Source organism: Hypanus sabinus, chromosome 22 (assembly GCF_030144855.1).
Source record: "Hypanus sabinus isolate sHypSab1 chromosome 22, sHypSab1.hap1, whole genome shotgun sequence".
In the NCBI taxonomy this organism is placed as follows: Eukaryota; Metazoa; Chordata; class Chondrichthyes; order Myliobatiformes; family Dasyatidae; genus Hypanus; species Hypanus sabinus.
In genome coordinates this window covers 62,669,607-62,693,303 of record NC_082727.1, presented here as the reverse complement: position 1 = coordinate 62,693,303, position 23,697 = coordinate 62,669,607, and the positions used below count along the sequence as shown (strand labels likewise).

General features: G+C 40.9%; 1 protein-coding gene across 1 annotated transcript in view; it reads right to left on the bottom strand.

Annotated features, from left to right (window-relative positions):
• Positions 1 to 23,697, bottom strand: part of atrnl1b (attractin-like 1b) — a 1,024,737-nt gene that overhangs the window by 81,061 nt on the left and 919,979 nt on the right. Inside the window, exon 28 of the mRNA XM_059947922.1 lies at positions 21,208 to 21,322. Within this exon, the coding sequence (XP_059803905.1) occupies positions 21,208 to 21,322 (115 nt within the window). The remainder of the gene's footprint in view (positions 1 to 21,207; positions 21,323 to 23,697) is intronic.

Below are 23,697 nucleotides of genomic sequence, written 5' to 3'. Positions count from 1 at the left end.
CCCAGCAGAGCAGGGCAGATGGTGTTGAACGCACTGGAGTTCCTGACTCCACACCCGTAAGTATATCTCTTTTTGGTGGGAGCTGCCAGAGCTGGCGAGGCTAGATTTAGACCTCAGGTTTCAGAATTCATTCAACCCAAATTCAGGGCCATCAGGTCAAGGCAGTTTACCAAACAGAACAACAAACAGGTGTTAAGTTTTTTACTTGTATGTGCCAAATTCTGAATTGTAGATCCAGGCACTTTTATGAAGCCTGAATCAATATGGCAAGCAAAGCACTTCCAGCTCTGAACTTTACATCCCAAGAGATGGAAATGCGTAGAATGTTATCAAAAATTTAGCTTATAAAATCCAAATGTTCATGTCAATCACCATTATTTTTTTTGTTTGATGAACTGTGAAGATTGAAATGTGGGTTTCAATTCAAGGTTCCTCAATCAGGGAAGTATTAATTTATAAATGTAATGACATCTGGTGTAGTGTGGCCATACTTACTGATTATGAAAATATTGGCGAGGATACAGATAATGCACAAAACTTCATTGATATTAACAGAATTGATCCAACTTAAAAAGTGATTCTTCTGAAGACAATTTCTAAAATTTCATAAGTTATTATTCGTTACTGAGGTAACTTTGAAAAGCCATAGTGTAAACTCATTTTATGAGTGAGTATATGTAAGAATGGATCATTATATTAACAACATGAAAACATAAGCAGGAACAGGAGTTGGTCCCTGTATCAAATGCCTTCTGAAAGTCCAAATACTCTACATTCACTGGTTCCCCATCATCTTTTATGCCAATTATGACTTGAATGGCTATTACTGGTTTGTGAACAGTGATTTCCCTTTCTTAAAATCATGACTTTGTCTAATACTATTTACTATGTGTCCCATGCTATTTTATATCAGGATATTGCATCATTCCTGCTTCTGATTATTTTGCAAGATTATTATAATGCTAGAGTGACGCGGCAGTCCTTACCCAAATGCATCCCACAACATGCAGCGTAGGAATACACTGATGCTACAATGTCACAGCAGTTCTTCAGCACAACGATCTTCATCATCATTATAAGCCGTATTGTATGACCATGATTGTTCTTGGCAAAATTTTCTAAAGAAGTGGCTTGCCATTGCCTTCTTCTAGGCAGTGCATTTACAAAGCGGCTGAAATCTTCAGAGATTGTCCGCCTGGTGTCAGTGGTCACATAACTGGGACTTGTGATATGTGCCAGCTGCTCACACGACTTTCCACCACCCGCTCCCATGGCTTCACATGATCCTGATTTTGGGGGGGGGGGAGTGTGGGGGGGTAAGAAGCAGGTGCTACACTTTGCCCAAGGGTGACCTGAAGACCAGTGGAGGGAAGGAGCGCCTTATAGCTCCTTTGGTATCTCCACGCCACCACCCAAACTATATCATCACTAATTTTCTCTCTTGACTTTTGGCTACAGCTTCCAATGTCATAACTTTTCAAATCGCTAATGGAGCAGTTGAAATCGTTTTGTGATTTTGATATTATTTCATGGAGCTACAGGCCCTGCAGCTAAACTCATCTACATTGATCAAGGTGCCTTTTTGAGCTAGCCTTATTTGCCTGCATATCCATTTCCTCCCTTCATGTAACAAGATATTCCATACTGAAAATATCTGATTTATCTGCACCAGTGAGGCTTCCTTGCCTTCATTCTTGTTGCAATCCAAATATATTGCCCCACCCTCCACTTTGATTATATGAACATCTCCATTCCATCTGTGTATGATTTCAGAGTCCAGTGCTTTGAAATAAGCAAGGAAATTCCCTAATACAGGAGGTTTACAAATGAATCACTATGTTGTAAGTCACTGCACCACCTGCTTTCCCTCAGCTTGTATTTAGTTCCTCTTCTCCACGTGTTGCGCCTCAGCAATTAATTCAAAGCTTCTTAGATTTGATCTACCAGTAGCTGGTTTGTGATCACTCAACACACTTGGAAGTGTGTTATCTTATGCACCTATTTGTGACAGATGCTCTCCAAGCAAGCAGTGACAATCATACCTTTGGCGCTCTGCTTTGCTGTTTGGTAGGTGCCATTTTTGTGTATCTTTGCCAGTGTTGCCCTGGCAGACATACGCATGCAGCAGCTCCGAAAACAAGTGCCTTAAAGGCTGAAACTTTTGTATGTTAAGGATTAAAATGAAGATTCTTTGCTCTCCTACTTTTATTAATGCCAGGTATGTAGTCCCAGTGGGTTGTTAAACAGGTCGATGCACATGAGATGAGGAGCTCAAATAGCTGCACTTAGCTTATTCAAAAATTCTCACGTTCTGAAAATAAGCATACCAATACTTATAAGCATTACAATAGAACATGTCATGAATGACATCACATGATTTACATATACTACCTTAATAATAAGTTGTGATAATAAGTTTGATTCCAGAGTGTCCTCTGCTAATGCATGCATAAGTAATAGTAGTGCTAACTCTTTTGTTATTCCCCTGACACATTTTAAATGCTTCCATTGATATTGGTGTCATTAGAGAGGATTTTATTATAACAGGATCACTGCACTCATTGAAATAGAATCAAATGGTATTTGCACAAACACAACCTCAAGCACTTTGTTTCAGCTGTTGGCACATGTCAAAACAGGCTTAGTGAGCCACCTTCCTAAAATGAAAACCTTTGTATGCAAATCTATAAGCTCATGCAAGATTACACAAAAGTTGAAAAGCTGCATATTGGAAAGCATTACATGCAATGGCATATCAAAGCAACTGGACTTGCTGTATTGAATAGGAGACATTTCACCACTCATCCGAAAGGCTGCTTTAGTTCTCATCCATGGTGGGTGGTTTTCCACTTTATATGAGGGTCGTTAAGAGTCGTAGAGGTAAAGAAATGGTCATTAGTCTTATCTTTTCATGAGTAGAGGTGTGAACTGTTGTGGAGACCCCTGGTAGAGATGTCAGGATTGCATTATAAGTAACTGATAGGTGGTAACCTGCCCCTCTGTTCAGGGATAGGTTTTTCAGTGTGACAAAGGTGACTTCTTCAACCCCTTTCAAACCATCTGTCCTCCCTGTCCAAAATGTGCACATTGTTATCATCAAAGAAGTGTCCCTTGTCCTTTAGGTGTATGTATTGACCCGAGGTGTTAGCCGTCCTTGTTTTGCCTCACCGATATACAGATCTACACAGTTCTCATTGCATTGGACAGCATCTACAATATTGCTCAGTTTATGTTTGGGTGTTAGATCCTCAGAGTGGATGACTTTCTATCCGAGTGTGTTTGTAGGTTTGAGAAACACAGGAATTTGGTATTTGTTGAAAATCTTTCTGAGTTTCTCTATAACTACATATGGGATGACTAAGGAGATGACTTTGCTCCTGATGAAGGGTTTTGGCCTGAAATGTCGTCACTACCTGCTCCCATTGATGCTGTCTGGCCTGCTGAGTTCTGCCAGCATTTTGTGCTTTCATTTATTTCCAGCGTCTGCAAGTTCACTCGTTTTTCCGTCTGCTTTGTTCTTTGCCTCTGTTTATTGGGCTGATGTCCCTGCTGGTTTTTATTGCTGCCTTGACGAAGGACAATCCTTTGATGATAACAATGTGCACACTTCGGACAGGAAGAACAGGTGGTTTGAAAGAGAGGTTAAATAAGCCAATTTTGTCAAACAGTGGTGTTGTCAGCAAAACTTAAATATGACATTGAAGCTGTGCTTAGCCTCACAGTCATAGAGTAGAGCAAGAGGCTAAACAGACAACCTTGAGATAGACCACAACCAACCTTGCATCCAATGGAAGTTGGCAGCACAAATTGTGGAAACTGTGACTTCAATGAGATTGCAACATGTATTGCAGTTCCAGTCCTTTAAATTCTAGGGTGGAACAGTTCTAGATGATCAGGATTGCCAATATTTGTAACTACTTATCTGATGCTTTGTGCCTGAGATGCTACTACAGGTAAATTTTCAATGCACCTGTATGTATATGTACTAGTGCGTATGGCAGTAAACTGATTTTCGACTTCAAAATCCTTTAAGGCTGATGACCAGAACCAAAAATGACCTTGAAACCTCTAATACAGGCAAAACTCTGGAGCTGCAGCTGGGTGATCAATATTCGGTGCAGTTCTAGGTTCCAAGTCTTTGATAAACAGTTTTTCACTTGTATTTAGCTCACAAGCAGTTCTACAGACATTACGGTAAATAGGGCTGGCTTCAGAAAGAGCTATAGACACCGGAAAATAAATGGTTTTCAGCTGTTAAAACCATTGCATAGCTCAAAGCATTACAATTACCAAGGATGAGTTGGTTTTGCTCTTCATTATCCTCAATGCACGTTGCCTTCTTTGTACAGCTGGCCTAATAGGTTAAATTCAATGGGTGCTGCAGATAACAAAGTTGGTGAACATTTCACACAACAGAACGAGATATCACTTTGAAAGACTGTGAAGCATGTCTGATTGGGGCTGGTGGTAGCATGGAATTAGTGGACCCAATCTATCATTAATCCTTATGGGTGTCCCTTAAAAAAAATTGCAAAGGACTACAATTGGCATGAATCAGGCTGCTTGTGACCAACTTGGAAAAGGAAAGGGAGTGATGAAAGGAATGAGGCAGACTTATAAAGTTTCAATTTCATCATCAAATAAATTTGCCTTCAAACATTTATATTTTTTTTCTGTACGGATGTAACAAGCTAGCGGACATATTTATGTGTTTTCCAATATTTGCAGGCTTCCCAAAACGGCTGTCTCACAGCAGATTCTCTTAAATGTAAAGGTGATTGCCAGGTGTTTCTGTACAAAGACCCTCCACCAAGACATCAGGTTCACAAATGATTACTATCAGCACCAGTAGTTAAACATACTTAAGCAACAAAAAAAAATTAGGAATGTATTAATAGTCCAAATAAACTAATCTGAAGCAAGCCAGCTGTAGCTGAAGCTGCCCTGAATTATTGCAAAAACTAGGTGGTTCCTTACCAACAAGGCTGTATTGTATTTTGAAACAGGTTGGCAAAGATATTGACAAAGCAATTACAGTTATATAGAGAAAAAATATACAAAATACACAAGATATGAGAAACAGAACAAAACAAAAAGTTGGAAGTGCTCAGCAGGAAGGCAAATGGAAATCTGAGACATTATTATCTTTGCTCTTTTATAGAGCTTTGACCAGTGGCCAATACAGATATCAGAAGTTTGGAGAGGAGGAGACCTCAATCAAGTCCTCTGACTGAGGATAAAAGGCAGGACCAGGTCGTGGAAGCATAATAAAGCTTTGACCAGTGACCAATTGCCATTTGGGATTGATTAGCAAGAACAAATTAAAGGAAGGCAGGGGCAAACACAGTGGCCATAGTCAGAGTGGTGATCTCTAGGCTTTAGCTTTTCAACGCTTCACTCAAAGAAAGCAAAGGAAAGAAAAGCTCAAGTTGCTTTTCCTTCTCTTCTTTATATCTTCTCAGCTAGGACCGTAGTGATGCCAGGCAGGATATTGAAATGCTCCTCTTATGGGATGTGAGAAGACAAGGAAACCTCCAGTGTCTCTGAAGACTACAACTGCGAGAAGTGCATCCTGCTGCAGCTTCTAACAAATCACATTACGGAGTAGCAGCTGGAACTGAATGAACTCCAGATCATTTAGGAGGCAGAAGAGGTGAGATAGGATATATAGAGAGGTAGTTACACCCAAGGTGCAGGACAAAGTAAACTGGGTGACGGTCAGGAAGGGGAAAGGGGCTAAGGAGACCGTGCAAAGTACCCCAGTGGCCATCCCCCTCAATGACAGGTATATCACTTTGAATACTGTTGGGCAGATAACCTAACAGAGAAAAGCCACAATGTCCGGGTCTCTGGCACTGAGTCTGCTGCTGAGATTTAGAAGGGAAGGTGGGAGAAGAGGCACATTGTGGTGATAGGGGATTCGTTAGTTAGGGGAACGGGCAGGAAGCTCTGTGGACAAGAATAAGATTCGCAGATGGTGTCTTGCCTTCAGGTGCCAGGGTCCAGGAGATCTTGGATCTAATCCTCAGCATTCCAAGGTGGGAGGGTGAGCAGCCAGAAACCGTGGTCCATGTTGATACCAATGATAGGGGTAGCACAAGTGACGAGGTTCAGCCTAGGGAGTTCAGGGAGTTTAGTGCTAAGTTAAGGGGCAGGACCTCCAGGGTTGTGATCTCAGGGTTGCTACCCATGCCATGTGCAAATGAGGCTAGAACTAGGAAGATTATACAGTTTAATATGTGGTTCGTCATCGTCGTGACTATCCCTCGAGGTCGAGGATGATGGTCTTCGTTCCAATTCCACAGAATGAAGACGCCTGTGCGTGTATTTGTTTAATGTGTACTTGATGTTGCACTCCAAAAAGCACAGGATACTTCACAAATTAACCAAATGATTCCAATGGCATGGAAACCATGATGATTGGAGCTGATGGATTTGTTGCAGCCTTCATCTGCCTTCACAGCCGTTGAGTTCGAAGTAACTTTGTCTGCCTGTTCCACCGTTGAGGTCTTGGTTGGATTGTCCTTTGTCAGGGACCTCACCCTCGACCTTACCACCACTGGTGACTCTACCAGGACCATAGCTCCAGACAGCATCACTCTCGGGATTTCAGGATCACACAAGCTTCTCCACCACGACAAGGTGACAATCCATGGAGGCAATATGTGGTTATGGAGTTGGTGTAGGAGGAAGGGCATAAGATTTTTGGATCATTGGGCTCTCTTCCAGGAAAGGTGGGACCCATACAGAAGGGACAGTATGCACCTGAACTGCGGGTGGCTAATATCCCAGTGGGATATCAATGCTGCATGGTGGGGTTTAAACTAGATTTGCAGGGGGATGGGAAACAGAGTGTCAGAACCATCCCTGGTGAGTTTGTGGAGGGAGACGTTTATAAAACAGCAAAGTCAGGAATGAAAAGGTGCAACTAGTGTCCTGAGCTGTCTATTATTCAATAGTGCTGAAGATGAGGTAGTTGTTTTACAAACAGAGGCGCTGTGTAGTGAGGAGAGCCTGTTGGTAGGGCAAAATTGCAGTCAATAAGATAAGTAGCAATGTAAAAGATGGACAAAATTGAAAACAGTGAATACAGGACAGAAGGCATTGAATTTGAATCTGTGTAGCATATGGAATAAGGTAAATGAACTTGCAGCACAGTTGAGGGAGGCAGGTATGATGTTGTAGGCATCACTGAATCATGGATGAAAGATTATAGCTGGGAGCTTAATGCCCAAGGAAACAGATTGTATCGAAAAAATAGACAAGAATGTTGGTAAAAAATGAAATCAAATCAGAAAGAGGTGACATAGGTCCAGAAGATCCTGAATCATTGTGGATAGAGCTAAGGGACTGCAAGGGTGAAAAGTCCTTGATGGAAGTTGTGCACACATCCCCAAACAGTGTAAGGGTGTGGCCTATAGATTACAATGGGAGGTGGAAATGCATCAATGCATGTAAAAAAGGCGATGTTACAATAATCCTGGGGGGGCTTCAATATGCATGTAGATTGGGAAAATCAGGTTTGTGCTGGATTGCAGGAGGGAGAATTTCTAGAGTGCCAATGAGATGGCTTTTTAAAGCAGTTCATGATTTAGCCCACCAGATGATCAACTAATCCAGACTGAGTGTTATGCAATGAACCAGAATTGATTAGAGAGTTTAAGGTACAACCACCCTTAGTGCAGAGTGATCATCATATGATCAAATTCACCCTAAAATTTGAGAAGAAGTTAAAGTCAGATGTATTAGTGGAGTAAAGGAAATTACAAAGGCACGAGGGAGGAGTTGGCCAGAAATGATCGGTAAAGAACACTAGCACAGATGACGGCAGATCAGCAATGGGTGGAATTTCTAGAAGCAATGTGGAAGGCACAGGATATATTCTAAGAGGAAGAACTATTCTAGAAGAAAGATGACACAACCATGGCTGACAAGAGAAGTCAAAGCCAACATAAAAGCTAAAGAGAGGGCACATAATAAAGCAAAAATTAGTGGGATATTAAGGGCTTGGGATGCTTTTAAAAACTACCAGAAGGCAACTAAAAAGTCATTAAGGTAAAGTTGGAATACTAAAGTACGGTAGCCAATAATATTAAAGATAATGCCAAAAGTTTCTGCAGATACATAAAGTGTAAAAGAGAGGCAAGAAGGGATACTGGAACCAATGCTGGAAAGGTAATAAGGGGGGGGGGGACAACAAAATAGCAGACAAACTGAATAAGTAATTTGCATCAGCCTTCACTGTGGAAGACACTAGCACTATGGTGGAAGTTTGTGAGCATTAAGTGTGTGGAGTTACCATAACTGGAAAGAAGGTTCTTGGGAAATAGAAAAGTCTGAAGGTGGATAAGCCACCTGGACTAAATGGTCTACACCCCAGAGTTCTGAAAGAAATGGCTGAAGAGATTTTGGAGGTATTAGTAATTATCTTTCAAGAATCACTAGATTCTGGAAAAATGGAAAATTGCAAATGTCACTTCACACTTCAAGAGGGAGAGAGGCAGAAGAAAGGAAACTATAGGCCAGTTAGTCTGACCTCAGTGGTTGGGAAGATGTTGGAATTGATTATTAAGAATGAGGCCTCAGGGTACTTGGAGGCACATGATAAAATAGCCATGGTCAGCATGGTTTTCTCAAGGGAAAATCTTGCTTGACAAATCTATTCAAATTCTTTGAAGAAATAACAAGCTTGACAGACAAAGGAGAATTGATTGATGTTGTGTACTCGGATTTTCAGAAGGCCTTTGAAAAGGTGCCACACATGAGGCTGCTTAACAAGCTACGAGCCCATGGTATTAGAGAAAGATTCTAGCATGGTTAAAGGAATAGATGATTGGCAGGAAGCAAAGAGTGGGAATAAAGGGTGCCTTTTCTGGCTGGCTGTTGGTGACTAGTGGTGTTCCACAGGGGTGTGGTTGGGACCGTTTTGTTTTACTTTATATGGCAATGATTTGGATAACGGAATTGATGGCTTTGTTGTAAAGTTTGCAGACAATATGAAAATAGGTGAAGGGGCAAATAGTTTTGAGGAAGTAGAGAGGCTACAGAAGGACATGGGGGGAGTTTGGGGTTCTAACATTTAGCTGTCATTCATCCTTTGGGGCACTCCTCTGTTTTCATGGATGGTTGCGAAGAAAAAGCATTTTACACATATCTCTGACATTAAATGTATCTTTGAAACAGACTAGGAGAATGGGCAAAGAAAAGGCAGATGGAATACAGTGTCAAAAGGTGTGTGGTCATGCACTTCGATAAAAGAAATGGAAGGGTTGACTGTTTTTCTCAATAGAGAGAAACTACAAAAATCTGAGCTGCGGAGGGACTTAGGGGTCCTTGTGCAGGTTAACTTGCAGGTTGAGTCTGTGGTGAAAAAGGCAAATGCAAAGTTAGCATTCATCTCAAGAGGACCAGACTATAAAAGCAAGGATGTAATGTTGAGACTTAATAAAGCACTGGTAACGCCTCACTTGGAGTATTGTGAGCTGTTTTGAGCCCCTTATCTTAGAAGGGGTTCAAAGGAGGCTCATAAAATGATTCCAGGATTGAATGGCTTGTCAGATGAAGAGCATTTGGTGACACAGCCACAGAATAGATGGGTGTCCTTTTAGAGCGGAGATGAGGAGGAATTTCTTTAGCTAGAGAGTGGTAAATCTGTGGAATTATTTGCCACAGGCAGCTGTAGAGTCCAAGTCTTTATGTATATTTAAGACAGAGGTTGATAGATTCTTGATTGGGCAGGGCATGAAGGGATATGGGGAGAAGGCAGGAGACTGGGGCTGAGAGGAAAATTGGATCAGCCATGATGAAATGGTGGAGCTGACTTAATGGGCCAAATGGCTTAATTCTGCTCCTATATTTTATGCTTTTGTTATATTTCATCAAATTTTGGCCTAGGTGTTACAAGTTTTCAAACTGCAGGAAGTCAGAGACAATGTGGAGGGAAGAGCAAAAAAATTACAACTGTGACAGATTGCAGGCAGGAATGATTAAAGATAAAGACTAGCTGTATTTGTCGCATGGATATTGAAATGCATCATTATACATCAACAAACAACACAGTTCAAGGATTGAGCTGAGGGCTCAATCAAGTGTTACTATGATTCCATCACCAACATATCGTGCCCACAACACATTAATCCTAAACCTAGCCATACACCTTTAGAATGTGGGAGGAAATCAGAGCACCCTGAGAAATCTACATAGTCATGTGGAGAATGCACAGACTCCTTATGGACAGTAGTGGGAACTGAGCCCTGATTGCTGGTGCAGTAAAGTGTCGTGCTAACTGCTAGGGTACCAGCAGATGAAGCTGGAAGGTAGTGTAACATGCTATAGTGGGCTTATATCTTCTTCTGTCATTTAATCTCTGAGGCCTTCCAACCTGTCGTAGACCTCCCCTTTTGTTCTCCCCTTACTCCTCCCCCCACCATGCCTGTCCCACATCCCTCAAATCTGTTACATCTTTAAATTTTTCCCACAAACATTGACCTGAAATGTAATGTTACTTCACTCATCACAGATGCTTTATAAATAAAGTCAATCTAATTGAATTATTTTATTAAATGCTGTGTGGAATTCAGTAAATTATATGCAGATGAACATGGCTTTGCCAAATATTGATCTTCCTATTGACTGATTGCTTCAATAAACTGTATAAATTATTATTTAATGTTAAAATGTCAAAGTACCAAATGGCTGGTTGCTAAATCAAACAATGTATAGTATTCAATAAAATGATTCGAAGGTATAGCAGAATAACTGCAGCCCCTTATTATTTTATGATCTTTATTATAGGCCAACCTACTTACAAATATACATTGTGTAAGTCAAGAAGAAATCAACACATTGCAAAAAAAAAATTCTTCTTGGAAAGCAAAGCTGTATTAAGACTCATTTTAATTCATCTTTTTGTTATGCATTATTAATTCCCTGGCAAATATCTTCTCACAGTGTCAGTAATTCAATCCCCCTGAATGCAGGGCTAGCAAACCAAGATTAGGCAATGTTTTCTATACAAAATTGAGCTCTGCACTGCTACATTGTAGAAAATATGTCATTATAAGGAAACAGAGATTTAGTCTATTTTTGGGTTGTCACAGTGATAGGCTAAAACCTTACCCTGGGGTTTTCTTTTTCTGAACAGAAGGAGAATTGGAAGTTAGAAATGCATCCCAGGCTTTTAAGCAATAAAAGATGATATTCAAAATGTGTGAGATTTTATCTGTAGTTCTCCTGGCAGGAATCAGATCCCTTGGCAGAAGCAGCAGGGGCTGTGGTCATGAAGTAACCACTAACATTCCATTGTTCAAACCAGAGAAGGTTCCTTATGGGCACCTGGACAGCATAGCAGTAAAGTTATTCAATAAGGAACCCAGAGACTAGATCCAGGGATCATAGTCAAATCCCCCCATTATAGTTGTGAAATGTGATAATCTGGAATTCTAAAAATTGGATGTTAGCAATGGCAAATGCTAAACTATAGATTGAAAAAAATCTAACGTTAGGCCCTGAAGCATAAGGCAGGACTCTAAGTGATTGCAATAATTGGACTTAAATACCCTCAAAACGATATCCAGCAAGTCACTCAGTTTTCAATTTTTTATCAAAAAGTTCCAGATCGCTGTGATGGTTTTCTTCAACATCATCAGTAAATACAATCATTTGGCAACTGTTCTTAACAAGAGGATGGTCCTTGTTCTGACCAGGTCTCCCTACCCCATATGATCCAGCATGACCTAGTCACCATTTTTTCTTCGCTATTAAGCAGCAAGTAGTTGATTTTTAAGAAAGAAGAAAAAATAACCCAATTACAGAAGCAAGCATGTAGTTTAAAAAAAAATTAAAGAATATATTGTGGAAGCCTGGAATATTTATCTTAAGAAATTACAATCCACATAATAAATATTAATATTTTTAGGTCCAGGGAAATTGTCAAAGAAACATAGTTGAGTTTGCAAGGAAAATATCCCCAAAAAAAGTAGTGGATATGGCCCAGTGCATCACAGATAAAGTTCTCCCCACTTCTGAGCACATCTACAACAGAGTGTTGTCACAGGGTCAGTGACCCCACCATCCAGGTCATGCTCTCTTCTCGTTGCTGCCATCAGGAAGGTGGTACAGGAGCATCTGGCCTCAATTCACTAGGTTCGGAAACAGTTATTACCCGTCAACCATCAGGCTTTTGAACCAAAGGGGATAACCTCACTTAACTTTGCTCGCCCCATCACCGAAACATTCCCACAACCTATGGACTCACTTCCAAGGAAACATCATCTCATATTCTCAATATTTATTGTTTATTTATGTATTATTATTATTATTATTTCTTTCTTTTTCTATTTGCATAGTTTGTTGTCTTTTGCACTCTGGTTGATTCCCCAAGTTGTTGTGGTCTATCATTCGGCCTATTATGGTTATTATTCTATTATGGATTTATTGAGTATGTCTGCAAGAAAATTAATCTCAGGGTTGTATATGGTGACATAGATATAATTTGATAATTAATTTAGTTTGAACTTTGAAATATGTTATTTCAACAATATGGGAGCTTCTGTAATGCAGAAAATAGAGCAAAGTTTGCATAGCAGGATGTCATAAGAATAATATAGTATTGACCAGATAATCTTCATTTTTATTTTCATCTCAATGAAAGGGTAGACAGTGCCCAGCCAAAATGGAAGTCTTTAAAGCAATACAAATAAGCATCAGCTCAAGGTGCATGAAGAGGCACTTAAAAGAGTAGGCAGTAAATTCACTTTATTCTCTTCAGAAAAGCAATATTTCTGTCAATGTGGCTCCCAGTAAGATCTGCACTGTTGCATCAATCTAGATTATTGTACTCCAATTTCTGGAAGCAAATTTGAACTGGAACATTCTGACAGAGATAAGAGTCCTATCAATCAAGTTACAATCAACATAATGAATAAACAAAAATTACAGCTTATTATGTGATAGCTTATTTGTAGCCTCTGTATCAAACTGCATAATGCTTTTTGTTTATCATGAGAATTCCTACTTAAAGATTTGCTTCTTAATTCTGCATTTTAAGGCTGCAGCTTTTCATTTAGCATAAAGGAACTCCAGACAGTAATACTAGGCTCTATGTATTTGACTATGCCTCTACATAGTCTACAACTTGGTGTCAGACATCCTGCACACTTGTGACTTTAGTATTTATCATTACTCCTAATCGCTGATTTTTTCACCGATGTAGGATTTCTGCTCCAGCTTAGTGTATTATTGATTTGAGATATACAGTCAGAAATAACTAGAAGGAAGGATGTTGTACAGGAGTGAAACTGTGGCCATGTTTTTCAGTGCATACACAGGAAGATAGTAATTATACACTAGTTTTTCATCAATAAGAGGATTTTGGAATGAGTTACAATTTAATGCTTATAAAAATATTGAGTGGACTTAAAGGGTCATGAAATTACTAAGTATGATGGATTATGAAATTCACTTCTTAAGCAATGTGGATCAATAATCTCACCCCAGGCCCAGTAACCAGAAGGCACCACTTCTATTTTATTTTAGCTGTAAAGGGCTTCTTGAAATTCAGACAGCTAGGAGTGGGAAGGTAATGAAGAGAGGAATTGTTACCTGTACATCAACAGAATAAGAGGAAGTCAGCACACAAGTCTACTATCTGAATGCACTTGTGGATCCGGAGCCAAAAATGTGAAACCACTGAAAAGTGGAAGTCTTGTTGCATGTGAGTTTCACTTTGGGGGATTGACAGCAAGAGCAGGGACCACTGAAATGGGCAAGTCTCATTATGCTTAAGTTTCATTTAAGCCAATAAAAAGAAGTTTAAATTGAGCTACCATTGCGAGAGCAGCAACTGTTGAAGTGGGCAATTAGAAAGGGGAATTGAGACTTTGGCTCAAAAGGCTTTGGCAAGAAAAGGCAGAGAGAAAGGCAAGTTTCAGTTAGGTTTCTCTTTCTTCCTTTATTATTGCACAGGTAAATCAGAGAGAATGGAACCCAGGGCATTGATGTAGTCCTCTTGTGGGATGTGGGAAGTCAGAAAGACCACCAAATTGCCTAATGACTACACCTTCATGAAATTCATCTGGCTGCAGCTCCTTTCAGACCACATTCGGGAACTGGAGCTGGATGACCTATAGATCATTGAGAAGAATCAGAAGTTGATAGATAGGATCTACAGGGAGGCAGTCACACTTAAGATACTGAAGGTAGGTAGCTGGGTGACTGTCAGGTGACTGAAAGGGAAAGATAACAGTGCAGAGTAATCCTGTGACCATTCCCCTCAACAACAAATATTGTTAGGGATAAGGGGAGAAGAGGAAAGCGGTGGTGATAAAGGCACAGATAGGAGATTGTATGGAAGTGGAAGACTCCTAGAGGGCACGTTGCGTCCCAGGTGCGAGGAGATCGAGTCCACAGCACTCTTACGGGGGAGGAGAGCAGCCAGAGATCATGATACATATTGGTAACAATGACATAGTAGGAACAGCGATAACGTCAAGTCAAGTCACTTTTTATTGTCATTTCAACCATAACTGCTGGTACAGTACACAGTAAAAACGAGACAATGTTTTTCAGGACCATGGTATTACACGAACAATACAAAAACTACACAAACCAACACAAAAACTACATTAGACTACAGAGCTACCCAGGACTGCATAAAGTACACAGAACAGTGCAGACATTACAATAAATAATAAACAAGACAATAGGCACAGCAGAGGTCAGTCGGTTGGTAGTCCGATGGCTTGAGGGGAAATCTGTTCCATAAATAAACAGCTGAATGGCGGCGTCCGGGATTCCGTCCGTTTCTGTACTCCCGTCGAGTATTTCGTTGCCACAGATGTGGTCCAATTTAATGTCCATTGGAGAGTAGAATGGATGGAAAAATCGGCTGGCTAGGGCTTGCTTTTTTCCTGGCATGGACTCCTGCCCGCTCGCCTCACTTCCATTTCCTTGCACACTGCTTATGACATCCCCAACTCCAGCCACTGGCATCAGGCGACTCCAAGGACTGCAGGCCTGATTGCCTCAGCAAGCCGACATTGGAGAGCAGAATGGACAGGAGGGCCGGCCAGCTAGGACTTGTTTCTTTCCTGACATGGACTCCTGCCCGCTCGCCTCGCTTCCGTTTCCTCGCACCCCGCTTACGTTGTCCCTGCCTCTGGCCAGCGGTATCAGGCAGCTCCGCGGACTGCAGGCCTGATTGCCTCAGCAAGCAGACATTGGAGAGCAGAATGGACGGGAGGGCCGGCCGGCTAGGGTTTACTTTTCTCCTGGCACAGACTCCTGCCCGCTCGCCTCGCTTCCGCTTCCTCGCGCACCGCTTATGGCGTCCCCAACTCCGGCCACCAGCATCAGGCGACTCCGAGGACTGCAGGCCCAATTCCCTCAGAAAGCCGAGATCGCGCAATCTAACCAGCAGATTTTCATGAAGGTTTGTTTTTGGGTGATCTCTGTATTGTAGCAGTACCTGGCGATGGTAGATAGTCACTCTGTTATCCATTGCCCTAAACCCTAATCGTGCCTTAAAATTAAGTTAAAAACTAAATGTCACAAGGGCAGGAATGACTGCTAGATCGACCAGGTTTATGTTTCAAAAGGGACACAAAGGGAGGTAAAAGGAGTGGGAGAGTAGCATTGCTAATCAGGGATAGCATCACAGCTACAAAATCAGAAGAATCAGAATCAGGTTAATTATCACTGGTATGTGTCATACAATTTGTTAACTTAGCAACAGCAGTTCAATGGAATACAGAATATAGAAGAAAATAATAATAAACAAGTAAATCAATTATAGTATATGTATATTGAAAAGATTAAAAATAGTGCAAAAAACAGAAATAATATAAATTTAAAAAGTGAGGTAGTGTTTAGGGGTTCAATGTCCATTTAGGAATAAAATAGTAGAGGGGCTGCCATCCGAAAAAGGAAGAGTCTGTCTGTTGCAGCGATTCACAACTTTTTTATGCCACTGACCACTACTATTTACTGAGGGGTCCATGGAGTGAAAGTTGTGAACCTCTGGCCTGCTGGGTCAGTGTGAGTGGAAGTCAAAAACAGGAAGGGAGCAATCACTCTCTTGGGGAGTATTCTATAGGTGTCCCCATAGCAACTGGGATTACTGAGAAGCAGATTTTGGAAAGGCGTTAAAATAATAGGGTTTTTATCATGGGTGACTTCAATTTCCCTAACTTTGATGGGCACATCTTTAGGGCAAAATGGTTTAGATGATCAGAATTTGTAAGGTATATTCAGGTAGGATTATTGTTCACAATCCGTGGACAATTCAACTACAGGAGAGGCCATACTGGATTTGGTACTGGGCAACGATCCTGGTCAGGTGCTAAATCCCTCAGTAGGTGAGTATTTTGGAGACAGTGACCACAACTTCCTGAACTGTAGTATCGCCTTGGACAAGGATAGGAGTAGACGGTAAGGGGGAGTATTCAACTGGGGGAGGGATGATTATGATGCTATTAGGCAAGAATTTGGGAGCATAAATTGGGAACAGATGTTCTTTAGGAAATGTGGAGGTTGATTAGATACAACGTGCATGGCATTTTACAAACTATGATTAGGCCCCAAAGCATTCGACACTTACATTAAAAACAGAAGGATGACTGGAGTGCTGGAGGAACTAATCAGGGATATAACAGGAAATGTGCCGGGAGTCAGAGGAGGTGACAGGAGGTCTTCTGGTAAGATGGCGGCTTGCTCAGATGCAGCAGCTTATATGGTGTCAACCATAAGGTGTTATTGTCCTTTTTAAATGTATTATTACAATTGCAAGAGCCTGCAGGACATTATGAACATAACGTCCTGCAGCTCTACCCCATTAGCGAGTTGCTTATTGGCAGAAAACATGAAGGAGCTGAACGGTGTGAATCATGATGCTGCCTGTGCCAGGGAGAGGATTGCTGCACAATTGGCAATGGTATTTGTGTTCTCACTGGCCACAGGAGTAGTACCAGAAGATTGCAGGATTACAAATGTTATTCCTTTGCTGAAGAAAGGTAATACAATAATCCTGGGAATTACAGATCAGTCAGTCTTATCAGTGGTGGATAAACTATTGGAGAGGATTGCTACAGACAGGATTCACAAGCATTCGGAGAAATGTAATTTGATCAAGAATAGTCAGTATGGTTGTGTGAGGGACAGGTCAATCTTGGGAGAATTTGTGGAATTCACTGCCATAGACAGTCACAGAGGCCAAGTCATGGAGGTTGATAGGTACTTAATCAATAAGGGTCTCAAAGATTACAGGGAGAAGGATAATAAATCAGTCATGATGAAATGGTCGAGTGGACTCATTCCGCCTAAAGGCCTAATTCTTATGGTTATGCAATATGAGCCTAATTTGACATTTTTGAGAAAGTGACGGAACAAGTTGATGAAGGTAAAGTGGTGGATGTGGTATACATGAATTTTGCAAGGTATTCAACAAGGTTTGCCATGGGAGGTTCTTTCAGCAATTCAGGAAGCACGATTTACAAGGATGTTGCCTGGATTGGATAGCATGCCTTATGAAAACAGGTTGAGTGAACTGGGACAGAGGATGAGAGGTGACCTGGTAGTAGTGTATAAGATGATGAGAGGCACTGATAGTCAGAGGCTTTTTCCCAGGGCTGAAATGGTTGCCACGAGGCGGCAGAGGTTTAAGGTGCTGGGGAGTAGGTACAGAGGAGATGTCAGGGGTAAGTTTTTTTACTCAGAGAGTGGTGAGTGCGTGGAATGGGCTGCCGGCAATGGTGGTGGAGGTGGAGACAATAGGTTCTTTAAGAGACTTTTCGATAGGTACATAGAGCTTAGAAAAATAGAGGGCTATGGGTAACCTTAGGTAATTTCTAAGTAAGTACATGTTTGGCACAACATTGTGGGCCAAAGGACCTGTACTTTTGCTGTAGGTTTTCTGTGCTTCTATGTTTCTGTGTTTCTATGACATCAGGAAAACTTGGCTGCCTGGATTCGGAATACACTTACCCACAGAAGGTAGAGAATGTAGTAAATGAGTTGAATTGACTTTATTACTTACATCCTTCACATACATGAGGAGTAAAAACCTTTGTTATGTCTCCATCTAAATGTGTAATGTGCAATTTATAGTAATTTATAATAAATAGTATGTACCACTATATAACATAGAAATACAGTTGAGTCAGCATGAATTTGTCAGTCCGATGGCCTGGTGGAAGAAGCTGTCCCGGAGCCTGTTTGTCCTGGCTTTAATGCTGTGGGACTGTTCCCCCGATGGCAGCAGCTGGGACAGTTTGTGGTTGGGGTGACTCAGGTCCCCAGAGATCCTTCGGGTTCTTTTTACACATCTGTCTGTCTTCCCTGACTAGTGGGAAGTTCACATCTACAAATGCGCTGGGCTGTCCACACCACTCTCTGCAGGATCCTGCAATTGAGGGAAGTACATTTCCCATAGCAGGCAATGATGCAGCCAATCAGGATGCTTTAAATTGTGCCACTGTAGAAAGTTCTTAGGATTTGGGGGCCCATACCAAACTTCTTTAACCGTCTGATGTGAAAGAGGAACTGTTGTGCCTTTTTCACCACACAGTCAGTATGTACAGACCACGTGAGATCCTTGGTGATGTTTATGCCAAGGAACTTAAAGCTCTCAACCCCAGATCCATTGATGTCAATAGGGTCTAACCTATCTCAATTGCTCCTGTAGTCCACAATCAACTCCTTTGTTTTTGTGTACACAGCCCAGAGGGGCACCTTCGTTGAGGGTCAGAAGAGCAGAGGTGAGGGAGCCCACACTTATCACCTGCCAGTGATCTGACAGGAAGTCCAAGATCCAGCTACACAATGCACGGTGAAGGCCAAGGTCGCTGAGCTTCTTGTCGAGTCTGGAGGGAATAGTGGTATTCTGAAGGGATCTGGAAGCCCTGCTCTTAGTGATTTCTATAAATAACTTAAAAGAGGAAGTAGAAAGGTGGGTTCACATATGACACAAAGGTTGGAGGTGTTATGGATAGTGTAGAAGGTTGTTGTAGGTTACAACAGGGTATTGACAGGACGCAGAGCTGGGCTAAGAAGTGGCAGATAGAGTTTAATCTGGAAAATTGTGAGGTGAAGCATTTTGTAAAGGTTGAACATGATGGCAGAGTGCAGGCTTAATGGCAGTATTCTTAACATCATGGAGGAACAGAGAGATCTTGAAGTTCATGTCCATAGATCCCTCAAAGTTGCCACACAAGCTGATAGGGTGGCCAAAAAGGCATATTTCATTTTTAGCCTTCATTAGATGTGGGATTGAGTTCAAGAACTGAAAGGTATAGTTGCAATTCTGTAAAAACCCTGGTTAGACCACATTTGGAATAGTGTGCTCAGTCTGATCACCTCATTATAGGAAGGACGTAGATGCCTTAGAAGGGTGCAAAGGAGATTTACCAGGATGCAGGCTGGATTAGAGTGCATATCTAATGAGGAAATGTTGTGAGAGCTTGGGCTTTTCTCCTTAGAGTGAAAGAGGATGAGAGGCGACTTGACAGAGGTATATAAGATCATGAGAAGTACAAACTGAGTGGACAACCATGCACTTTTCCCAGGGCAGCAATGGCTAATACAAGTGGTAAGTGCATGGAACGCACTGCTGGAGGTGGTGGTTGATTAAATACATTAGAGATATTTAAGAGACTCTTGTATCAGCACATGGATGAAAGAAAATGGAGAGCTATCAGGGTTAGATTGACTGGAGCTATTAGTGAACCAGATGACTCTTTCTCCAAATTGCAACATTGCGATTCTATTGCTACTGTTATGAGCATCAACTTTTTTTTTAAATACCTAATTTATTCAATTAGTTGAAATCTCCACCACTGTCATTATGGGTATCTAGGTTGCGGGTGAAATTCCAGTAACATTACCATAATGCTAACATAGGCACTGTAAGTAAGAAGCTGTGGCATGACTTAAGTCAAATAGGTGGGGCTAATCTGTTTATGGAGCCCTCGAGGATACAAGTAAATGGCTGCTTTGCTTCTGTGCCTCACAATCTACGTTTGTAATAATGTTCAAGTCAAACATGAGCAGAAACTGGGGAGTTGAGATTCTATGCAGTATACAGCATGGCTATTAACTATACCGCATTCAGGAGTAGGGCTTTCAACTTCCCACCTACCCAGTGGACAGGATTTAAAATTCCAGCACAAGATAGATATTAGTTGTGAAAATCAATGCAGCTACTTATATGATAATACAGTATCAATATAGTGATAAATGGAACTATGCTTTATGATGAATCTTTTTTAACTTGGCCTTCCCAGGCACTTGTGTACAAAGTTGAACACTTCAGCTAAGTAATATTTCTAACTACTGTTACTGGTACACTGTCAAATATGGACAATATCAGACACATTTACTTCTTTACCATTGTATTATTTTCAAACATTGTGTTTGAAAGATACCAACAGAGTTAAGTAGTACAAAATAATACATAGTTTTGCAACGCAGCTTTCCTAAAACAAGTAAATAAAACAGGCTATCTGTGCTTGAAACCTGCATTCCCTACAGTTTACAATTAATTATTTAAGATGTACTGGAAAGAGATTGGATATAAGATACATTTTAGTTGACAAAATGTTCACATTACATTTGATCTGATATCAAAATTGTCACGAGAAGAGCAGGGTGATATATTCTAACAGTCATCATCCTTATTTCCAGGTGCAGCAAAGATCTCAGTGGAGGAGCTGTGAGAAACACCTTCATCATCTCACACTGTGGAACTTGGGAAGTCAGTGGATCACTGAGATTGCTCAGCAGAATGAGTATGATTGTACCTTTACTATGTTTGTAATTTCTCACTGCACAGATAACCAATGATTATTTCCAGTTCTTAAGTATATATGTATATTATCTAACTTTATTCAAAAGACATATTTTCAGAAAAAAATTCTCAACCTTTCAATGGACTTCCAACACCAAAGGAAGTACCAGTTGAGTTCATTTGAGACAAGGGAGAAGGATCAAAACTGCTGCTTTACTGAGTCCCCACAGCCTAATAATGCACACAGTAAACACAGGCATGCAAATACATTTGTTAGTCTTTTAATGGACTTCCAACACCACTTGAACTTATTTGAGACGTGGGAAAAGAGTCCCCACACCCTATGTACACAGTAAACACAGGCATGAGAAAGCATTTGTTAAGTCTTTCAATGGACTTCCAACACCAAACCAAGACAGTTGCCTCACCTGTTTGGCCAGGGGGCGGAGTGCCAGTTGGACCTCGAGGAAGACTTATAAAAACGGTCAGAACTGCTGCTTTGTTTCCTGAGCAGGGCTCCACAGCAATCGGTTTGGGGGATCCCTGCAAAACATGAAACAAGCTAACCATATTAACTTAAAATTGCCTGTGGATGAAAAATTCCATCTCCTCAGCATTGCATTATATTCTATAACACTAGACACAATGCTAATCAAGGTCCCAGAATAAAAACTGCAGAAGATCTAAAGCAGAACTAAACTTTAATTAATTACAGTTTTACGGCTTTGCAGACACAAATAACACTTCAATGCATTTCAAGATTTCACACATATCAAGTGAAATTGTGAACACTACATACATCTGAAAATTACTTAGAATAAACTTAATAATAAACTAATGAAGTAAACATAAATGCACTGTTTAAAAGTTTTTATTTAGATAATGATAACAGTTTGTCTTAAGTTTTCCTGATGAGATGCATTTTAGAAGCTCAGATGTGCAGTGAAATAGATGAACAAGGCAGTGATAATTATTAGTCAGGTGACTTTTCAAGTTTAAACAAAGTGCCACAATCAGCCATTCTGACCATAACTGGCATTCTTTCCCAATGAACTAGATGAAAAACTAATACAAAATGGCAGCCAAATGGAATTCATTACAGTGAATTATTTTGAGTTATGTTGTTGCACTATTGCAACAATGTCTTACCAGTTTATTATAGAGAATTTTAACTAACAACAAAGAGTAGATTTAGTGTCCAGGATATACTTTCTGGCATTTGATTTCATGCTTAACTCATGCTGTTTAAAGCTGGCAATCATTGCCGAGTTTGATCCAGGTGATCCTCTAAGAAGGACCTACCAATGAATTTAGCTGCATCAAATTCCTACAAAACCATAACATGAACTACCTGATATTGGTTAATACTCTCCACACAGCAAGGTCACACCCAGCTTGAGTATCTCTCCAGATCAGTTTCAGTAATATCTGATAACAGGTTCTAACTCAGGAAGTATCTCATTGCCCCAGAACTTTGCTAAGGAAGTTTTTTGAAGGCAAAATCCTTGAGCCAACTACCTTCACCAACTTCAGCTATGATTTTCCTCCCATCAAAATGTCAGAAGTGGGTATGTTTGCTGATGAATACACAAATACAATTGCATTTGAATTTGGACAGGGTCAGCAACTTTAAATTCCTCTGTGTTATCATTTCAGAGGATCTGTCCTGGGCCCAACACTAAAGTGCAATTACAAAGAAAGCACAGCAACACTTCTACTTCCTTAGAAGTTTGTGAACATTTGGCTTCACATCCAAAACTTTGACACACTTCAAAAGATGTGTGGTGGAGAGTATCATGGCCTGGTGTCGAAACATGGCCTTGAAAAGTCCTGATGAAGGGACTCAGCTGAAAATGTCAACTGTTTTCTTTTCTATAGATGCTGCCTGGCCTGACCAGATTTTTCTGGTGTTCCTACAAAAAGTAGTGGATACGGCCCAGTCCAACACGAGTAAAGCCTTCCCCACCATGGAGCACATCTATGCTGAGCAGTGCCACAGGAAATCAGCATGCATTATCAAGGATTCCCACCATCCAAGTCATGCTCCCTTCTCACTGCTGCCATCAGGAAGCCTCAGGACACACCACCAGGTTCAGGAATACTTATTACCCACCAGCCATCAGGCTTTTGAACCAAAGGGGATAACTTCACACAACTTCACAACATGAACTGTTCCCACAACCTATGGACTCACTTTCAAGGACTCTTCATCTCATGTTCTCAATATTTATTGTGTATTTATTATTATTTTTTGTGGATTTCCTCATGTGGCTGCAAAAAAACTATAGACCAGTGGATTTTACTTCAGCGGTTGGTAAGTTGATGGAGAAGATCCTGAGAGGCAGAATTTATGTACATTTGGAGAGGTATAATATGATTAGGAATAGTCAGCATGGCTTTGTCAAGGGAAGGTCGTGCCTTATGAGCCTGATTGAACTTTTTGACAATGTGACTAAACACATTGATGCAGGAAGTGCATGGATTTCAGCAAGGCATTTGTTAAGGTACCTCATGCAAGGCTTATTGAGAAAGTAAGGAGGTATGGGATCCAAGGGGACATTGCTTCGTGGATCCAGAAATCACTTGCCCACAGAAGGCAAAGAGTGGTTGTAGATGGGTCATATTCTGCATGGAGGTTGGTCACCAGTGGAGTGCCTCAGGGATCTATTCTGGGAACCTTACTCTTCATGATTTTTATAAATGACCTGGATGAAGAAGTGGAAGGATGGGTTAGTAAGTTTGCTGATGACACAAAGGTTGTGGATAGTGTGAAGGGCTATCACAGGTTACAGCGGGACATTTATTGGATGCAAAACTGGGCTGAGAAGTGGCAGATGGAGTACAACCCAGATAAGTGTGACGTGGTTCATTTCGGTAGATCAAATATGATGGCAGAATATAGTATTAATGATAAGACT